General features: G+C 39.7%; 1 protein-coding gene across 9 annotated transcripts in view; it reads right to left on the bottom strand.

Moving 5' to 3' along the window:
* arvcfb (ARVCF delta catenin family member b) overlaps positions 1-20,584 on the bottom strand; it is a 240,610-nt gene that overhangs the window by 41,951 nt on the left and 178,075 nt on the right. For all 9 annotated transcript variants that reach the window (XM_086030443.1, XM_086030449.1, XM_086030447.1 and 6 more), the window contains one exon: positions 7,719-7,902. In XM_086030443.1, coding sequence (XP_085886569.1) covers positions 7,719-7,902 — 184 coding nt within the window. The remainder of the gene's footprint in view (positions 1-7,718; positions 7,903-20,584) is intronic.

The raw sequence follows: 20,584 nt of genomic DNA, 5'->3' as shown, positions 1-20,584 counted from the left end.
GGTCTTGAGTACCCTTGTAAATGATCCGAGGAGTACCCACCTTGGATTTATTTGACAGGCGTGTGTCTGGGAGCAGACAGACTGACTTTTACTGCCAGCTGTTTCATTTTTAGGAGTCTTTTGGGAGACAGTTGTCTTTGTTGGAAGGATTATGGATAGAGCATCTGTCAGTTAGGACAGCAGATAGCTGCCGTCCCTCGAGAGGTGACCTGGAGGAGTAAGATGTAGGTTCTGATGGGGTTACATCAGCCCTTGGAGATCCAGGATTATTGATTTCAGCGGCAGAATATGGTAGTAGATAAGTAATTATTTACAAGAAAATCTCACGGCATGTTTTCAGTTAATTCTGTTTATAGTAAGGTGCAACAATTTGAATTGAGTCACTATATAAACTTATTGTTAAAGGCATGTTTAATCTGAAGCTGTTGCGTCGTAATGTATTCTACGCATCAGCGGCATTATGCTGTGCAGGATCGGATAGATGTTCACTGCAAATGAGGCAGCTGGTGCAGCACAGCTGGAGATGAAAAGATATAGGCTTTAATTCTTTTCATCAACTCAGAGCAGGTTGTGAGCTTGGATCAGCATTTTTTACCGTTCGCTGCAAATAGAAAGCTCATTTGTCACTGGCTTGGTATCGTGTTACTGTGAAAAACAGCAACTGCAAATTGCTGCATCAGTTCTTCCCAAAGGTATGACGGCAAATGTTATGATATTGTGTTTGTTTTGGATGCTACAGCTCGAGCAAGTCCTACAGCTATTTCCAACATTTTAGTTTGGCCAGTATTAAGAAAGTATTGCGCCACCCTTGGTCAATTTCATTACTCCTGTTTGGCAATAGCTGCCGGATGAGTCAATAAGGTTATTATAAAACATTTGAAATGCATTAGTAGTTTATTATTGTGCAGTGCAGTTCCACACAAACTCAAAGTACTATCGGAATATGCTCCCATTCACATTCACACCTATGGACAATTTAGGGCACAGGTGTCATAGTCAAGGCCTGGGGGTCAGATCTTGCCCGCAACATCATATTATGTGGCCTGCGAGGTTCAATAATTGGGAAAAAGTCTTTAGGCACACTTCTTAATCTATCAGGGGTGGCTAAGACTCATTGGTTCTCTCTCAATGTTAAGTCTTCATCTTACCAAGATATGTACGATTCTATGGCTCAAATGTGGTGCAAACAGGTTCGAGAGGCCCCCCAAACATATTTGACATGAACTAGAACAGAGACTGAAAATCAGTCCTTCTCGTCCCACATCAGTGACCTATGACCTCACAAAATCTGGATGAATAAACAGAAGTTTCCCAAACACTCACTTCAAAACCTTGTAGACAGCCTACCTAAAATAATGGAAGATATGGAAATGGATCCCCTTTCACGGTTATACGTCACATCAATGCAGGGTACTTTTTGAAATTAAATGAAAATGGAAACAAAATGGAAGTATGCCGAGTCTTATTAAAGTGACGTCTCTGATGGTGTGAGTAAACAAATTCTCTCCGGCATCAGCACTTCTTCCCAAGGAACAAACACTTTGTCTAGGAAACTGCATGCTTAGTTAGTTACCAAGGAGCCATTCTCAGCAGCACTTCCGGCATTAAGTGTTGAGCAAGTGAGATTGACAGGAGGACTGTGTGTTTTCTGCCAGCAGTAACATATGGGGAGGGGTAATGAGAGCTTGTGTTTGTAGAGAAGCTGACAAATATACATACGCCAAAAAGGCAGAGGCGATAACTCATGTAAATGGAGAAAAAACAGCAATGACTTCTGTGTAACTATTTCTATCTACATCTGTGAACTATCTGTTATCCCCTCCTGGTTCATCATAATCAAATAAAATCAAAACAAATTTATTTATATAGCACTTTTCACACATGGAAATACAACTCAAAGTGCTGTGCAATAAAAACATCAAAACGCAACATAAAAAGAAGACCGGCTCCCTCCCTCCCAACATACACAAAGACAGATAACCTTCAATCACACCTGCACTCAACCCCCCCCCCACACACACACAAAACACTCTTAAAACCTGATAAGATGTGTTCAAAAAAGACATCGCTGCACTTCATTGCATGATCTATTTTTTTCAGGAATTGCAAGGGAGCTTACACACTTTCAAAAGTGTGCCTTTGATAAGAAAAAAAATAGGTTGAAGCAAAATGTTAAAGTCAGTGAGATACTTTCTATCTGTCTCTATGTTGTAAAAGTAAACAGTAAACTGAAGCGTTCACTGCTGGGATATGTTCTGCTCCAGATTACAGTCTAGACATGCTTGGCAAGCACAGTCAGGCATGAGGCATGATAATCCAAACAAACACACACACACCCACAAGTGGTTTTGAGATGGTTGCTTGAAAATTTCAATTCACTTTAAAAATGAATAATGACAACTGCTTGCAAACATACAAGGAGGCTGTGAGGACAACATATTCTTTCCAATGTTGTTTTGTAATTTTTTTTTCATTTTCTATAATAATATTCTACAAAGTTAACCCTTATCCTATTCAAGGTTGCAGGAAGTGGAATTAAGGCAGATAAAGACAGACTACGCCCTGGACTAGTGCGGCTAATCACGACGACGTAACCGATCAAAATCGTCCACAATTAATTTTAATAGTGGACGCATCATTTATTTATATATTTAACTATTTGGCGCTGTTTTTCTGCCTCTCCTCCTGCTAGCTGTACGCATGTTTGCAACGCACAGTCAAAGCAAGGAAAGGCAAGGCAGTTTTATTTAAATAGCACATTTCATACACAAGGCAACTCAATATGCTTGACACAAGCAAAGACACAACACCTACAAGGATTTACAAACACAACAGTTAACATTCAAAAGCAAAGCAGTGAAAACAAAAGTACAAAAGTTACTAGAGTGTACCTTGATTTAAACACATAAACCGAAAACTTTAAAAACATGTAAAAGTAAAGAAATGAAAGTGGGTTTCTAAAATTTATATCAAAGAAAAACAAGATTTAATATTGTTTAGAGGTCCTTAATCAAAGATATGAGAAAAAAGCTACCTTTTAACCTGCATTTAAAAGCAGTAGTGATAATACGGGTCATCCGTGATGTAAAGAGAAGTATTGTGGCCAGTTTCATGGCTAATCCGTGTTAGCATTAGCAACAGAGTCCAAAAGCCCAGGCGCATTTCATCAAAAATATTTAAAGGGACGGTGGGGCCGGGATGGCCATGTTTACACTAACAAGTTTATTTTATATATATTTTGATTAGGAAAATAAAAAGTGTTGGCTTTTTCTATTTTATCCATTCATTTTGGAGAAATTAGGAAATAAGTAACTCCATGAATAACGCCTCTCGTTAATTAGGCCAATGGCCACGCCCCCTACCGTTCTATCCTTGTTCGGCCGGAGGAACCGATTCCAAACCCTCCATTGGAAATCATTGTACTTTCATTGCTTATAACATCCAAAAACGGCAATCAATTGGCACCAACATATCAAAAGGATTAACCTCTCCGTGGCTGATTTATATGAGAATGAGGAAATGTGGAAGTGAGCAGAGCTACATAGCTTTATGATGGGACGAGCGCACACTGCTTCTTTGCTTTAAAAAAAAAAAAAAAAAAATCCCGGTTAGGACGAGCGAGGCATTTAACATCAGTCAGGATATTTACAGAGACTGAAGTGGGAATGAGGAGACATGCACATTTATTTGGATGAGGAATGGCCCCAGTTTTTCGACCTACAATACGCCATCCAATTTGGAATGTAACAGCCGAAATGGTGCGCTCTAATGCGGCCACACTGGGCTGTGGAGTCGGATGCGCACGTTCGAGACCCCCCGTGTGTTTGATGAGGTCTTACCTCACGCTGACGCCGCTTCACTCTCGTGGCTGCAAGTGGTGTAGGACAACACATGCCACTGCTTGGGAGACAACCCCGCGACATGATCACGATCACCTCCACACGCTGCGCGGACAGTAAGGAGCTAATGTTGTTGTGCTAACGCCTTTTGTTTTAACAGCCTGAAGCTAGTTGTTGCTATTAGCCGTCCCGTTACCCTACCTTTAGCCGGGGAGGGAAGGGGGTGGGGGTATAAAGCTCCAATCTGCCTGCCCTGCTGCTCGCTGCAAGCCGCCGTCTCCCTCCTGGGAGTTGACACGAGTTTAGCGTAGCTAAATGTCCGGAATATAACCAGTCGGGGTTCGTGTGCGCATTCATGCTCTTGTCCGCTTCAGCTTGTGAAAGTGGAGGAGCAATTGCCACGGTATTTTTGATTTTGTGGAGGTGATGAGCTCACGTTTTATGTCAATGAATCCAAACTATTGCCCAGAAAAACTTTTATACTTTCACAGGTTGAAGTGGACAAGAGTAGTAATGTGTATTTGCATTTTGGTGGCGATCGGTCGCCGTTTTAGACAACAGAACTGACAAAGCGAGCAATATTACCACGCTTGCCTCCCTCCCGCGACGTAGACCGCTGAGACCAAAAACATAACATAAGCCACGCCCCAAAAGAGAGGCGGGGCAATTTGTCGTAAATCTAATCACAAAAAATACCTTAAATTCTCTCTTTTTTTGGGGGGGGGCACTTTAGTACTGATGTCATTTTTACATGCAAACCTATTATATAAGTGCCAATGTTAAGATCAGCCAAGTGTCTCTAATACAATGCAAACCTTACTTTTATGACAGCACGAAGGTGATAAACGAGCATCTAAAAAGGAAGGACATTGTGGCTGATTTCATTTCTGACATAGGGACAGTCGTGTGCAAGCTCGATATCATTAGCACACACAGGCTACCGTGTGCTTCTGGTGGAACGCAGCACACGATGTCCTGTTGTACTCTCCGAACATATTGTAGGTGTCTACTGAGGATTTCGGAGGCATTAGTCAGCAAACGTTTAAGAAGAGTGGGATATGTTTACAAATATTTCTTTTTGTATTCATAGCTAGTTTCATATTAGTGCAACTCAGAACAGTGTGTAGTTTTTTGTTCCATTTAAAAATGCGCAAAATATTTACAGCTACAAATTTTAAGGCCATAGTATCACCTTCAATTTCAGTTGCTCCTGTCATTTATAAACATGTCAATAATGCTGGTAAAGATGCAATGTTTAATACATGATGGATGTACTATCATTTTAATTGTCTGCATTATTCATTTGTCCACGCGACCCTTGTGAGTATAAGCGGTATCGATAATGGATGGATATTCATTTGTACATACCTTAAAGAATTCAAGCTGTAAGATACCTATGGTCATATAAGAGCACGTGCTTGCTGGTGCAATTATGCCGTGATTTACAGTAGCGCTGTCACAAGATTGAAAAAGAAATTGAGAGATTAATTAATTGTGATCTGTAAGTAATTGATCTAATTAATCTATTTTTAATCTTGCTTAAAAATTTCAGAGAAAAGCCTCAAGGCCCCCCATTGTCTCTATGTATGTATCTGTATTTATGGTGGATGTCTTTTTTTCAATTACCCATTTATTTGCCACCTTGAGGAACTGTTTGGCGCATTTATCAGCCAAGTCCTTGGTTTCTGTTTTCATGAGAATTAGTACAAAATGAGTTGAAGTCATCAACAACGTGTCCAGTCACCCCCAAATAACCGTGGTTGCGAGTTGAGGTCCAGTGATCTGCGATTATAGCAAATTTGTCAGAATCCCCCACCAAAACATCAAGTTTGTTTTTCTTTTCACCGTCATACATCTTGCTGATTTTAGTCATCACTGTAGTCCTGCACGGTGGTTTGTATGATGGGTCATTGGACGCTGTTTGCAACACCTCAATGAATCCCTTGTCTTCAACTATGTTGTTCGGCCAGCAGTTCATCGCTATTCACTTTCCAAGAACATTCGTCAGCCCGTCGGTCGCAGACTTTCTCATACTCGGGCTGTTCTGGGGTTTAGTTTGGGGAAGAGCTTTGCAATGGCTCGCTACATTAGTGTCTTCGTTGCTATCATTAGCTGCGGCTTTAGTCGCGGCTGGTTGCTTTGCATTTATGTGGTAGGCTTGAACTGTTTCTTTGGTAAGGAGTGTCCTTCTTACAAAGAAGGCATGTCACTCTGCCTTTGTCAATTGTGCCATCAGGGCGTTTCTTAAATTTACCATTCACCGGACCAAACACTCTCACATGCTCCTCCATTTTCACATCTTCCCTCTGCTCTTGAACTTCCCCTCTCACTTCCAATAGGAGACTATCAGGTTATGCCAAACACAATGATAGCCAACCAGTGTCCACTTCAGGGTGTGACACTGACCATTGTTTTTTACACCCCCAATAACTCAAGCACAAGCCCCATTCATCAAAACAGATCTCATCATCAAACAGAAACAGTCAATTTAGAGATTAAAATTAGATTAATATGATTAAAAAAATGCTTTAACTGTGACTGTAATTAATTGATCACAATTAATGCACTATTTTGACACCCCTAATTGAAGATTAAAGATTATCCGATTATTCGACTACTCGCAACTACAGTTGGGGATTAGTAATAGCACGTGATTAGGGGATTAATAATCATTTGTGGCAGCCCTACCATGGAGTGGTCGCCAGTTGATTACAGGGCGCACAAGGAGACATAGCACTCATATTTACATTGCCACTGAGTGGGAACTGAACTCATGGAAGTCTCGCACCTCAGCCACTGCAATGTCAGTGATGTTATAGCGGGTACTAGTGGTGCCCTATATGTCTGTTAGATTTACTCATTTGCTATCTTGTGCGACGGAGATGCTAGCTTGTGCTTGTGCTCAGAGACAACTCGCCTTCCCTGGGATGCCGGGTTGCCGCTGCCCGTCCAAAGCGGCCCGCGGCCTGGTACCGGACATTCGAGGACCTTTCCTCCACAAGTTTGAAAAGCATAATGACGTGTGCGGACGACACCCAGCATTTACAAAATTAAATATGAACATATAATGGGAAAAAATAGGAATGCATGTGTAAAATCTAGTGTTTTCAGGCAAATATGAACATTTACCATATGAAATGCGATGAATAGATTCCAAAAGGATATCTTTCTTGGATAATATGTCAGAGGTAAAAGGCTTGAGTAGATGTTGAGTGACTAAGGAAAAAATATGTGTTGTGTTGAGGATTGCCAGTACACTTGCTTCAGCAAATAAACAATATCTTACACTGGATTTGTTGGAAGCTACTGCACCACCTGTGTTGTAGTGACACACTGTGATCGGTGAAGAGGAAGCACCTAACTCTAAGGTGGAAGGCTCAGGTGGTGCCAGGAATTGTTTCCAGGGTCAGTCTGTAATCTTTTCTACAGACTGCCAAACAAAATATTTCACATACCCAAAGACAGAGGTGGGCAGAATGCAGCATTTGCTTATAAATGTGACAAGTAGTTAAAATCTGACATGAGACTGATGTCAACAGGAGCACATGTTTCAAATTAGTTCAGTCCTAAAGGCTGAGCCTTAGCTTCTTGCTTTAGAACAGACACAGAAATGCTGTGCCTTGTTTGAGGGGACCTTGACAGTGTTCAGGAAGTAGACTAGCATCTCCCCAATATCAAGTTGCAATTTGATTTTTGTCTGCAGCAGGACATGAACCGTAGCCTTCTATCTCCAAAATCCTAGTCCTTTTAAATGAGATAGTCTACTGCGCACACTAGTTTTAAGTCATTATTAACTTAATGTCCAAAAAAGCAGAAATGCAAACCAACAGAACGTCAAACCAATGCTAGTCCAATTCTTGAGTGAATTGTTTACCCTACCTCAAGCACCCAGAGGTGTTTTTGAAGACGGTGGTCCACTCTGCATCACGTGGTTTTGAGTCCTCGTTTGGTTCATGCTCCCATCCAGAGTGTGGAATGATGACCTCATTGGTCATTGTTTGGAGGCCGTGGTTTATGATGACCATCTTCAAGGGTTCATAGGAGGAAAGGTTCCAAAGAGTCCCTATGTGGGGAAGGCGAGAGAAGAAAGAGATGATAAAGATGAGGGAAGAGAAAAAAGCAATAAAGAAAGAGGATTATGAATGAAATATGGAATAAAAAAGAGGAGAGAGGATCACCAAAAAAGATTGAAAGGGAAAGAAAAAAAAGGATATAAAGGGAATACAAAGAAACTGAGTGACGATTCACTACAACAACAGCTGTCTGGCAGGCCAAACTATGATCACACTCAAAAGCATGTTTATATTGGCAGAAAATCCAATTCAGGAAGAAAATAGAGAGGACAACGGTGGGCTGCTCATAAACCTACTTATGATGTTACCTTGTTTCCACAGTAGCTCTGCAATGATACTATAATTGTCCTTTGCGGGCTTAGCTGCCTATCAACATGCATCAATGTTGCCATCAATACTGGGTCACAGACAACATAACACACTTTCTTCACATGCTGTAATCTTTGTGTAATAAAGCTCAAATAATACAACCACAACGCCAATCCAGGGTCTGTGTCCAACATGTTCTCTATCGGAAGCAAGAATACTAACGATGACCTCTAAATACAAAAATGAAATGAATGGGATCTCCCTTGACTGATGCCCCTACCTTCCACTGAGTGTGGAAATTAGCATAGTAGTTTTGCGTGCTTCTTTAAACAAGCAGTAACAAAAACATAACCAGTTGACGTACATCAGCTACTTCTGTTTTTATAAATTCCTTCCGTTTTGTTTGAATGTCTGTCATCACTTATCGCACTTCATCCTTCCAGCTGTTACATTCAGGGAGAATATACATATATATATATATATATATATATATATATACACACACAATGATATACATGGATATCTACACCTTTACACTTGCGCACCCCCCCCCCCCACACACACACAAACACAGTACTTTAGCGAGCAAGTCAAGCATGACAGCAACAGCCTGGATGTTCGGTTAACATTCATTTTACACGCATCATTCATAACTAGCCTGTATTCCCGAGGCACGTTGCACAAACTACAACGGCTTATTAGTGTGACGCCAGGATACACCCAAACATTAATAAAGTCTCCATATCAAAGTGATGAATGAGTGGGAAAATGCACTTTTTGGGAAGTTGCAATTTTGTTATTCAACTTGTTCCGATTATGGTGGCCAGTGTGTGAGGTGTTGTCATGCCGATGTCTTTTTTTTCTGTCGCTGGATGACACTTATACACCATCACACAAATCACATATGAAATGTGTTTGTTTGTTTTTTTCCAGTCTGATTGCTGTAGTGAACATCTTTTTCTCATTCAGATTGCTCTAGTAGATGTCAGTGGTAGTGCCAGTACTTTCTGCAGCTCAAAATGTCATTATATATGTCATATCATTATGGAATAATAGGAGACATTTAAATGACATAAACATTCCCAACAATCAATGTAAGTCTTGACATATTCTTTACTTCTTGATTGTTAAATATTGCAGTAGAATATCGTTATGTTTTGCAGATGCTGTATTAAACAATTTCAAATATAAACCAGAGCTATTGTTCACAAACTCTGTCTATCCATAATTGTTCTGTGAAGCAAGTGCAGATTTAAAACATTTTAGGTAGACTATCGTCAAATTATCGTTATCGATTTTTTTGAAAATATATTGAAATATTTTTTTTAGCCCATATTGTCCACCACTATTTAGATGCAATCCTAGACATCCTACCAAGAGGATTCAAGAGTGAAGAAACAACTAACAATTCTCACACTTACATTTATCATCTGTGATTGAGAGTCAATGTTATTTTTGTACGAAATGCAAATGGGTGCTCAAGAGCGGGTATCATCAGCCACACTCTACCAGGCAATGTCAAAAAGATGACAAACAAACATTCATGCCTGCCTGCCAGGTTTGCTTACTTGCACAGTTGTGACACTGCCATCAGTTTAATTATGACAAGCACCACTCAACATGCAGTCAACATATGAGCAGCCAGTTGGCTTTAGGAAGACAAGCAGTGAAAAAACATGACAACGAAAGGAAACTGAATGATGCAGGGAAATATGATTGGCAAGAAATATTTGAACATTATTGAAAGCAATCAAAACTACAAATACAATTCCTGGAGGTGGCTTCAGTGACTCAGACACAGAAAGTATTTGCATGAGTCTAAGGCTCGCCAGAATTTAATGAGATTCTATCAATGAGATACAAATGCTACATTATACAGTAATGCACCCAAGTAACCCACTCCATTTGCGTATTTCTTTATTTCTATACTTTATTGATCTAACCTTTATTTAAAAAGGTAAGGCAATTGAGAACAGATTATCACATATAATATTGATCTAGTATTAATCATCAAAGTCTGGTCAAAGACAATGAAAGAAGATAAAATTTACTTTTAATTGAGAATGAAACTAAACAAAAGTTATATTTACATTATGTTCCCAGCGGCCATGCCAATCACGTTTTGGGCCACAGTGGACTAAATGGGATTGAAGACAGAGACAACGCGGGGTTCGGAATGGGCAAATCATACCAAATGGGCAAAAATCTCTCTCCATAGATTTTGGTCTATCAGATGACCTCACATCAGAACTACATTAGCGATTTTGCCGGCTAAAACAACACACTTGAATACGCTTGCTTTGTTAAAAAATGTGCAGTAAGCTGTCAGCATCAAACTAGAGAGAGTCATTTACATACATTAAACTGCCTTTGAAAAAAGTAATCCAATGGCTCTCGCCAGCCTGTATCGGGCGCTTAAACGCTGCTATCTTCTAACTCTGGAGCCCTAAACGCAGGTGATTGGCTGTAACCCATGTGATAACGTGACACGTATCAAGAAATACAGTGATGATTGCCTGACTGGCACACGTGACATTTCTTCCGCAAGCTATGTAAACAAAAGCCAACCGTATGCGCTCGGAGCCACGGTACATTCATCTTCCGGCTAAAAACTATATGCAACTCATATGAATCGAAACACTTGTTGATTATGGACACTTTCAACGCATTTAGCGGCCACGGGTCCCTCCCGAGCTACCCCCAGTGTTAGCGTGGCTTCGCAATCAATCTTCGGGCGAGACGGCTCACATATGTCACTGCGACATGCCCTCGTCTGATGGGGAGCGGCGGCCGTTGTGGAGACCGCCGCTTCGCCTGACTTCCACCCCTTGCCTCAGACAACATATCAGAGATAACCCTCCAAATTTAAGCATCTCAGTAAGCATAGAAAAATAAACTAACGAGGTGATTATTTTTATTTATTGTTACTTGGCTTTTTCTATACATGCGTTGCCTTTACTCAGAGTGTTCCGGTGTTCCTGACTTGATAAGAAAAGGAACCTTTGTCAGAAGGCAGTATCACATTTCTAATATTATAAATAAGAAATATGATACTGTCAAATTAGTGAGTAGACTGTGCACCGTGAACTTTCCAGCAATACAGCAAGGCTTACTGCAGTGCTGTCAGCTATCACATGACATTGCAATAAATATCATACCGAGGCATCAATACCGCGATAAATCCAAACCATGAGCTTTTGTTATTGTTACAGCAGGTTTTCCTCATGAAAATGTAATTGCGGCCCGCGATAGGATTGTTAGGAAAAAAATTGGCCCGCCGCCAAACAAAGTTGCTGATCCCTGTTTTACACAAAGTGAGGAATACAGTCTGTGCAAGAGCTGGTTTGAATGCGGTGATGAAACGGGTTACATTTGTCAATCAAGGTACCAAGTGCGTGCATAACAAGCTTTGACACAATTGACTTGGATGGGAAAAAAAAGTAGAGTAGTGTTGGCCTACCAAATGGCAAGCCAATCTGCCTGGGCTTCATTTGAACCTTTCAAGGCTTCAAATCTTCAGCGGCACTTGAGTTCCCTCCATTCTAACATTGACCATGAATGAACTGCTCAAACACAGGGTGTTCACGTAAAGGTCAGGCAGAGAAGTATAATTGTTCCAAAAATGTATGAAGCACTCATATCAACTTGCTTGGAATATTTCACGAACTACAAAGGTATATAATGAAAGGGAGTTTGTCAAAACGTGAAAAGCGAGATAAGGAGTGAGGGGACGCGATGCAGCGATTTATGTATGCTTATGTGTATCAAGTGGCACTTTAAAGTAACACAGTCAAAATTGTGGCTCTTTGCCTTTGAGTGGTTGGCCACCCCTGCACTATATAATAACCTATCCAGAAATTCACAATGTAATAAATTATTATTAATTAAAAATATATTTAACAAAATGTTATATTGTTGTTGATACTGTGATATTAATTTCGTTCCATATCGCCTGGCGCTACTGCAAAGGCTACCAACGTAAACCGCTAAAAGACCCAAGCCTGTTTTTTGACAAAATTGCATGATATCCATTTCAAACAATCAGTGTTTGACACTGTAAACAACGCATCAGGGCAGCAGCCTGATTCAAAGAAACACAATTGATATTTCTGAGTTATGGAGAGCAAGTACTGTCTTCAACAGTCATTAGAAGACTGGAAAAAAGGAACTATCAATGAGAGAAATTAAATACAGTTTAGATGCAATTGATATATGTAAATGGTGGAGTCTGTGCTGTTGATACATGTCGAAATGTCAAATTCTTTCAGTTGTTTAATTTTCTCCAAATATTGTCCTAATGATTGACATTCAATATATTACTCATATATAGTGTATATATATATATATATATATATATATATATATATATATAAAGTATTACTCATATAAAGTATATATGAGTAATACTATATATATATATTTTTTTTTTAAGTCTTAAGAAGGCCTACCGTTGTCGTTTTGGTTACGGCTATTTTCCTTTTGGCTTACTTTGAAGTCAGCAAGGGAAAAAAAAAATGGATGTGACGTGATGTGATATTATTTTTTTTGTTATCACCAGCATGTTACAATTTTGTCAAAGCAGTGAGTGTTTCCCCTCTAGTAAACACAATGTTGTTTTTTTGCTTTGCAGACTGGTCTAATTTTTGTGTGTGTCATTTTGTGTGTGTCATTTTTCTCAGAACAATCCAAATAGATTTGGTTTATGGGCTGTCACTTATGTTATGTTTTTCTACCTTTTGGTACTCAAAGTGCTTTACACTGTTGCCTCATTTACCGACTGATGATGCAACATCGGAAGCACCTGGGGGTTCGGTATCTTGCTCAAGGACACTTCGACATGGCCAGGGATCAAACGTCCAAAATCTGGTTTGGGAGACGCCCACTCAACCAGTGAGCCGTGTTGCCCCCGATTTTGTGTCTTGGAAAATATCACTATTTGTTGCAGTGGTAAACCACAAAAGTAACATTGAAATCTTTAGAATGATCAAAATATTCCTTGTAATCTTACATTCCCATCTGGTGGTAGACTCAGGCCACTCGAACCTGATCACTTCTACTCTACAATTGCCTTGCCTTTTATCTATCAAATAATAAAGAATTCCCAGTACAGACAGCATGTTATTTAAGTTGACAGAGTGCTTTGTAAGTGACAATCTCCAACTCACCATCTGAAAATGTTTCATGCAGTGACTCTCCATCAGGTACTGTCTGTTTACTGGTTGATAACGGCTTGTCGGAAAGTTTAGTACCATATCAGAACAGCGTGCTATTTAATCGGGCCGACCCGTATCTTTTTTTAGGGTATTATTAGGTATATTCAGCTTTGCCAAAAATGTGCTAGACTGCTTGATTGTATCAAAATTATATACCAGGCCGCCAAGATCCCTACCTTTTGGCCGCCGCCCAGCTCACATTGCACCGCAGGTAAATTAGCTCCTAAGATCATTGGGACACACAAACCCCTCGACCATGATAAGGTAACGGCTCAGGAAGGGAAGGATGTTAGTCCTTGTCATATGTCTGCTTGTGTTACCAGTAGTTCGTTGAATTTAACTGTCACATTTATGTTGTTGATTCATGTTACACATTTTTTAAATGTTTTCAACAAACCGTGACTTTAGGTTTTGTCTAAAATACTGACAGCTTGGTGCCTCCACATGAATAGCAATGCTCACCAACTCATTGCTTGTAAAAATCAAGGTTTGTCTTATTAATATATTAATTCCGTGGCTATATTTGATCGATGTACACACGTTGAAGGGATTAAAGTTATGGTATAACAATATAATTACCTGTGTAATCATTTGAGTTCTTCGTTATCCGTGTACTAAATTCTTAGTGGACACAAAGGGAAAAACAATCGACAAACATCGGAGGATTTGAAGATGATTTTTGCAGATGTTAGAAATACTATAATCGGCAGGTTGATAGGCCCTACTACTTTATTTAATGTGAAGGCGGTTGCTTGGTGGGCCGATGGCGTCGTGCCCGCGGGACATTCACTGCAGTCACTACATACTGAACAACTTCAAAGCATTTGTGGGCATTTGTGGGGAGAGAGAGGTACATGATTGAAGTCTCCACTGACCAGTATGAGGGTCCCGTGATGACGCAAAAATTGTAATCTCTCGTTCGCAGCATGCATGACCTCCCTCGCGTTACAAGCTCAAGTTTGAATGGAAACAAAATACAGGTTTTTTAAACAGTTTGTCTGTTGGCGAGTAACACACATACAGGAGTGGTGGCCACTCTCTCACTTCACTTTACTTCATCTTAGCGCTGGCTCTCACCCCTGGAAGCACACTAGCGCCAGTAATCTGTACTAAAAAAATATCACGGCTAAAAGGCTGTAACAGTGAAAGCATTCCAGTGGAATGCAAAAAGAATTAAGGGTGTAAAGGACAAAGAAGTTAATAGAACTGTTGGAAACAGGCTGCCAATTTACGGGTGCACGCAACAAGCGCAGATGTTCCCCCACGAACGTCACAGCTAAAATGATATAAATAGTGCAAAATGTTTGAGCATGATGCAAAAAAAAAAAGAACAAACCTGTAAAAGAGGGTGGAAAGTACAAATAAAAGGCAAAGTAAGTGGAGCTGTTGTAACAGGCTGCCGACTCACAGATGCCTCCATGTTTTCGGTAATCTTCAGTATGAAGTATAAAGTTTGACATCTTGGATTTGTGAAATTACATTTGTGGATATTTTCAAATTAAGATAAAGTTCTCATGGAATGGCCAAAACCAGATGACCAACATTGTAATCTGAAGCTAAAATTGAGTAAAATAATTCGCACGGTTTACAAATGTTTAATATATAAAGCTTTACTACATGAATCCATCCATCACTTCTGATATCCACCATTTTGTTGCACTTTAATCAAACTGGCTTTACATCAGTCAGCAACACATTCTCCACCTAGCACAACTGTCGAGGCTTACTTTTATCAGTCGTGTTTTTTTCAAGGACTGCAGAGTGATGAAGTCTTTCATCTGCCATCAGATGAGCTTTGGTGTGGAGAGATGAAAATCGCAGTCACTCAAATCTAAATTACAGGGTTGTAATAAAGTTTCGCCTACTGGTTTTAAGATCTTACTATTCCTTTCTGATTTGTTCTATCCATCCATCCATTATCGATACCGCTCACAAGGGCCGCAGGGCGTGTTGGAGCCTATCCCAGCTGAAACCCTGAATCGGTTGCCAGCCAATCGCAGGGCACACAGAGACAAACATCCGCACTCACAATCACAACTAGGGGACATTTATAGAGTCCAGTCAACTTACCATGCATGTTTTTGGAATGTGGGAGGAAATCTGAGTACCCAGAGAAAACCCACGCAGGCACGGGGAGAACATGCAAACTCCACACAGGGAGGACGGGGCCGGGATCGAACCCACGACCTCTGAACTGTGAGGCGGACGTGCTAACCAGTCGACCACCGTGCCACCCCTGATTTATTCTATATAAGAACATTTTGACAGAGTAAACAGCCTGTTTGAGAATGTGCAGTAAAGTTAACACTTAGATATAACCAACATCTATGTGTCACCATAAACAAGCGAAGCTTAAGTGGTTGTGAGATGACTTTCTCTGCTTAGTCTCTTATTCTTTTGCCCTCTCTTTGATGCCTGGGTTTGCGTGAACACAGATCAGGGAATGGCACAGGAGCTGAGGTTATGGCTAATGACATTATCTGGGGAGCGCAGACAGAAATTATGCTCTTCTGGCTCAGCTATTAAGTTTGTCCTGCTTATTAATGTTGTCATCCACCCATTCCTTTCCTGACTCAATTTCAGTGTTAAAAGAGGAAAGGAGCATGTCGGGAGAAACACTACAAACAAGCAGATGTGGGTAATCCAGGTCCAGAAAGTAAAAACCCTGCCACAGTTTGGCTTTAGCCACGGCTGCTTCTACTTAACCGGCAGGTAAACGAGCTCAGTTGATTAGAAGCACCTGTGGCTGAAGTCGAACTGTGGCAGGGTTTTTACTTTCTGGACCTGGATTACCCACCTCTGCAAACAAGATATACATAGGCTTTATGTAAATGCACATTTTTTCCCTTTACTTCCCAAGTGTTTCATGTAATAGGGTCAGAGCATGTTCATCTAAAATGTGTAAAGAATTTAGACAGAAAAATCGTTCTTCTTTTTTCCTCTATAATTGAGAAATTATTAATATAAGGATGTGGCCTGTTACAGTATATTCTGCAGTGTAGAATGTATACCTTAGTTTGCTGTCTCATTTTAATATCAAGGCAACTGTGCCATATTAGGGTTGCAAAGGTCATCAGGTCCATGTCACCACCAAGATAATGGATTTGGTTTGACTAATGCAGGCTTTCAACATATGTTCAATACAGAACACATTTAAAAATGTAACTGTTTATTATTGAAGAACATTTGTACATTGAAAGTAGGGCTAAACGATTTCAGAAAAATATTGAATTGAGATTTTTCAGACAGAAATTACGATTTGGATTCGATTCACGATTCCCCGTTACCCAATCATCTTCCGGGTAATATTCACTTTGTAATTCACCATTATCAAATATGACAGAAACTTACATTATACCAACAAAACATTACAAGTTATTACTCTAATAATGTAAGGACACTAAAGAGCTGTGTGAGGGAGGCAGTCCAGTTTTTGAAAGTGGTTCCATAAAGCAAGAACTACTGCTTGCACCTGTACCCATGCCTGTCCTTCCACACTCTTTGAAGGAAGCACCAATTTGAAACAATAATCCATGCCTGGCACATCTCGGCAGTATTAATGTAATATAATAACTCCTATTCTGGCCTTCCTCCACTGGCTGCCTGTGCACTTCAGAGCTTAAGATTCTGCTATTTGTTTTCAAATCTCTAAATGGTTTCGCCCTTCCCTACCTATGTGAGCTTCTCCACCCCTATGCTCCAGTCCGATGCCACTTGTCAGCTGACCAGCTACACCTGGAGTTACTGCTGGTCCCAAAACGATGAACTGAAGTCCAGTAGCACATCAGACGAACCCCATCACTGTCAATTTTTAAAACCCACCTTAAAAGTATTGGTAGTCGTTGCCATAAAACGGCATGAGACTTTGTCTTTGTTTTAGTCTTGTTTGTTTTTATAGTGTTAAATGTTATTGTGTTACTGTTTTAAAATTGTTGTGCTCAATTGTCTTATGTTTTAAGTTTGACTTTGAAGTGGTTGGGGCCATACTGTTGACATCAATCCATCCATCTATTTTCTATAGCGCATGTATTCAGTGTTGCCACAAATACCATAAAAATGGAACTGAGTTACTTAATCTTGATTTCAAAAGTAACCAAGTTAGATTACAAGTTACATTCAGCAGCCGCCGACTGCCCCACTTGACATAAAAATGACAAACAGTTTTGCCAATACTTTATTGGAAGTGTCGATAAAATAGCTCATGCGACATGTTGGTGCAAATGAACGCCACAGAAGCCTAAGAAAATGAAAATTAGAAGAACTGAGATGGACAAGACTCAATAAAAAGGAATGGTCTGGTCCTCCAATGTGGAAAATACACAAACGTCCACATCATCACTTTTTCCGGCAGGATCAAGAATAACTCTGTGGTTTTACAGTCACAGACCACTCCTACAGCCAATTCTTATGAAACGAATACTAAAAAAAGGATTCTATATTTAAAACCCCTCAATTATATGTAATTGTAGAAAAAACCTGCCGAACGCTGGCCAGATGGGCTGGCGCTGAAAGCTGAGCTTGCATTGTGACGAGCCTTTTTCACTGGGACCAACACACTGGAGAGGGAAACCTGAAGCTGGAGGGAAAAAACTGCTATACAAGAATTCAAACATGTAGAAAATGAATGTAGAGAAGAAAAACAGTGCAAGGATTAGGAAAAAAGGAGAAGGGAAAGACAGAAGGAATAGAAAAACAAAAAAAGTTCCCGTGCATTTCTTTCACTATGTCTTGTGGTGCAGGGTTATTTTTAGCAAATGTGATGTAGTGTTATAGAGGCAATCATTTCTGCTGTGCCCAAGTCATCGCTCACCATGACACTTCTGCCAAAATAAACACACATGTGCACTTTGTACACTTGAGAAAGCAACTGTTCGATGCCAATACTGTAGATTCTGGGAAGTTGCAAATAAGAGTGACTTTGAATGCATTACTTTTCGCATGCACACTTGAGCTCCACACATCTTCAAAATCAGCATCCACTTGGAGACAACAAAAACGCCTCCCTGCAATTGTAATTTAACCGCTCTTGGGGTGATGTGTTCAACTCTATTTAACGGTGCAAAAAGATCAGGTATCACTTTTTTTAAATGGTTCACATTTCACACTGACTGAAAACAAAAGCCTCCTCTCAGTAATGAAAAGTTCAAAACACATAAGCACATACGCAGCAAGTGTACACTTAAAAGTAATGTAAATGTTTCGTTATAGTAAGCTTGTTTTGAAATCGTGAACTACTTTTCATGTCATCTACAGTTTTTCTGGGCATAGAGTTTCCCCACTGAGTATTTTTTTTGTTATTTTATATACAATGAAGCTCAAGCCAAATATCAAAGTGCCATGTTGACTAAATTGATGTAATTGACGAAAAAAATGAATGCCTTTATTGCAAACTAATGAATAATTACTCTTTAATTGACAAAAAGAGACAAATAGTTCAGACATCTTTAAAGATAATTGTTAATTAGTTAATCAAGCCTTGAATGCAGTTGTAATAAATACTCAAATAAATTAATGCCTACCTTACTACTGTACTGAAGCACTAATTAGATTCAAATACCGTTGATGGACAGCTGCATCTATTGATATAAAATATCTCACCATTCAATTTTGAACTCCAGAACTGATTAAAAAAAATACAACTCTTAACTTTGTTGAAACACCTTTAACACTAGAAAGCCCAGAAGGCAGTCACTTATCACTTCTACCTACAGTGCCCGAAGAGTGGTCAATTTTACACCAAGCTTTTAGCTAATATCCCACATCAAGGTGTGAACAGGCGTTTTTGTTGTGGAAACAAGGCAATTACTGGCACACGGAGGAGGTGGGGGGTTACGCCAGCACATTTGGAGTAAAGTTTAATTTGCGCAGTCACTTTGTCTTTGAATGAGTTACAACATGAATTGCCACTGACAACAAAATTTAAAAAAGTACCAGAATTCTATCAACTATACAAAATATACTGCATGTATAAAAAAAATAGTACAATATCTGTAAAAAAAAAAAACCAATGTTGAGCAGAGAGGTGTTGCTCTCATAGATGTGTGATGACGGCCTGGATGGCCTGCCATAGTCTGTGTGCATCTCTGCTCTTTTTGAAGTTGGAGGTGATCATTTGGTGTAGTCTTGTTTTGCTTTCCTGATACCACGGGACAGGTAGCCTCTTGCTGTTCTCAGATTGGATTCATCCCCAGCTCACAATGTGACGTCTGGCCTTGAATCTCAACACAATTGTACAAGTGTGCTCACTTCTTTTTGTCGACAGAGGGCTCTATATCTGCAAAGCTATTTGCAGATATGTTCGCAATGCTTTTCGAGCCCTGACGAAACTCAACATTTTCTAAGATGCAAGCACACACCGTTCAATGAGATATGCCCTTTAGGATACTCAATCATGGCTACCGCTGACTAAAAAAGTTCAATCAAGTATTGTAGTTTACCATTATTGCGCCAGATTAAAAAAAAAAAAAAATGTGTGGACATGGCTGAAGTCATTTTTTGCTTTTGTTTCATCAACTTATTTTTATTTTTGCCAAGCTATGTGTTTGTGAACAAAAACGTCTAAAGACAGGTAAGATAACTTTATTTAGGCTAGTCAATGTCCATCTGTTCAGAGCCCCACCCACGCTGCAAAAGTTTGCATCTCAAAACAATTGTACAAGTGTGCTAACTTGTTCTTGCCGGCTGAGGGCTCCATGCAACAGCTGCAAAGCAATTTGCAGATATGTTTGCAATGCTTTTCGAGCCCTGATGAAGCCCAACATTTTCTAAGGTGCCGCTCATTGAGATAATCTTATGTTTATTGGAAAAGTTTTCAGATTTGCATAATGTTGATTTTTTAATTATTATTATAAATGTTTGACAATATACATACATCTTTGTTGTAAACTTCTAACAAAAAGGGAGCTCCCAGGGTCATGTCGGCATGTCTTCAAAAGTTAAAAGAAAACTTAAACAATTGATCCATATAGTTTTCTACAGTAAATTAAGTACTCCAACATGTCTAAATGCCGGAAATGTTAAAATTTCACTTATCTTTGTTTTGATTACAAACAAAAACAAAACGCGCAGAGTGTTCCCAGGTCAGTAGAATCTCTCACAAAACTAACTGAAAATGTAAATAAATAGTTCCTTCAAGTTAACACAGTTTTAA

This window comes from Filicampus tigris, chromosome 5 (genome assembly GCF_054856515.1).
Source record: "Filicampus tigris isolate MCC_2025a chromosome 5, RoL_Ftig_1.0, whole genome shotgun sequence".
Taxonomy (NCBI): Eukaryota; Metazoa; Chordata; class Actinopteri; order Syngnathiformes; family Syngnathidae; genus Filicampus; species Filicampus tigris.
The sequence above is the reverse complement of the archived record's forward strand: the minus strand, read 5'-3'. Positions and strand labels throughout refer to the sequence as shown.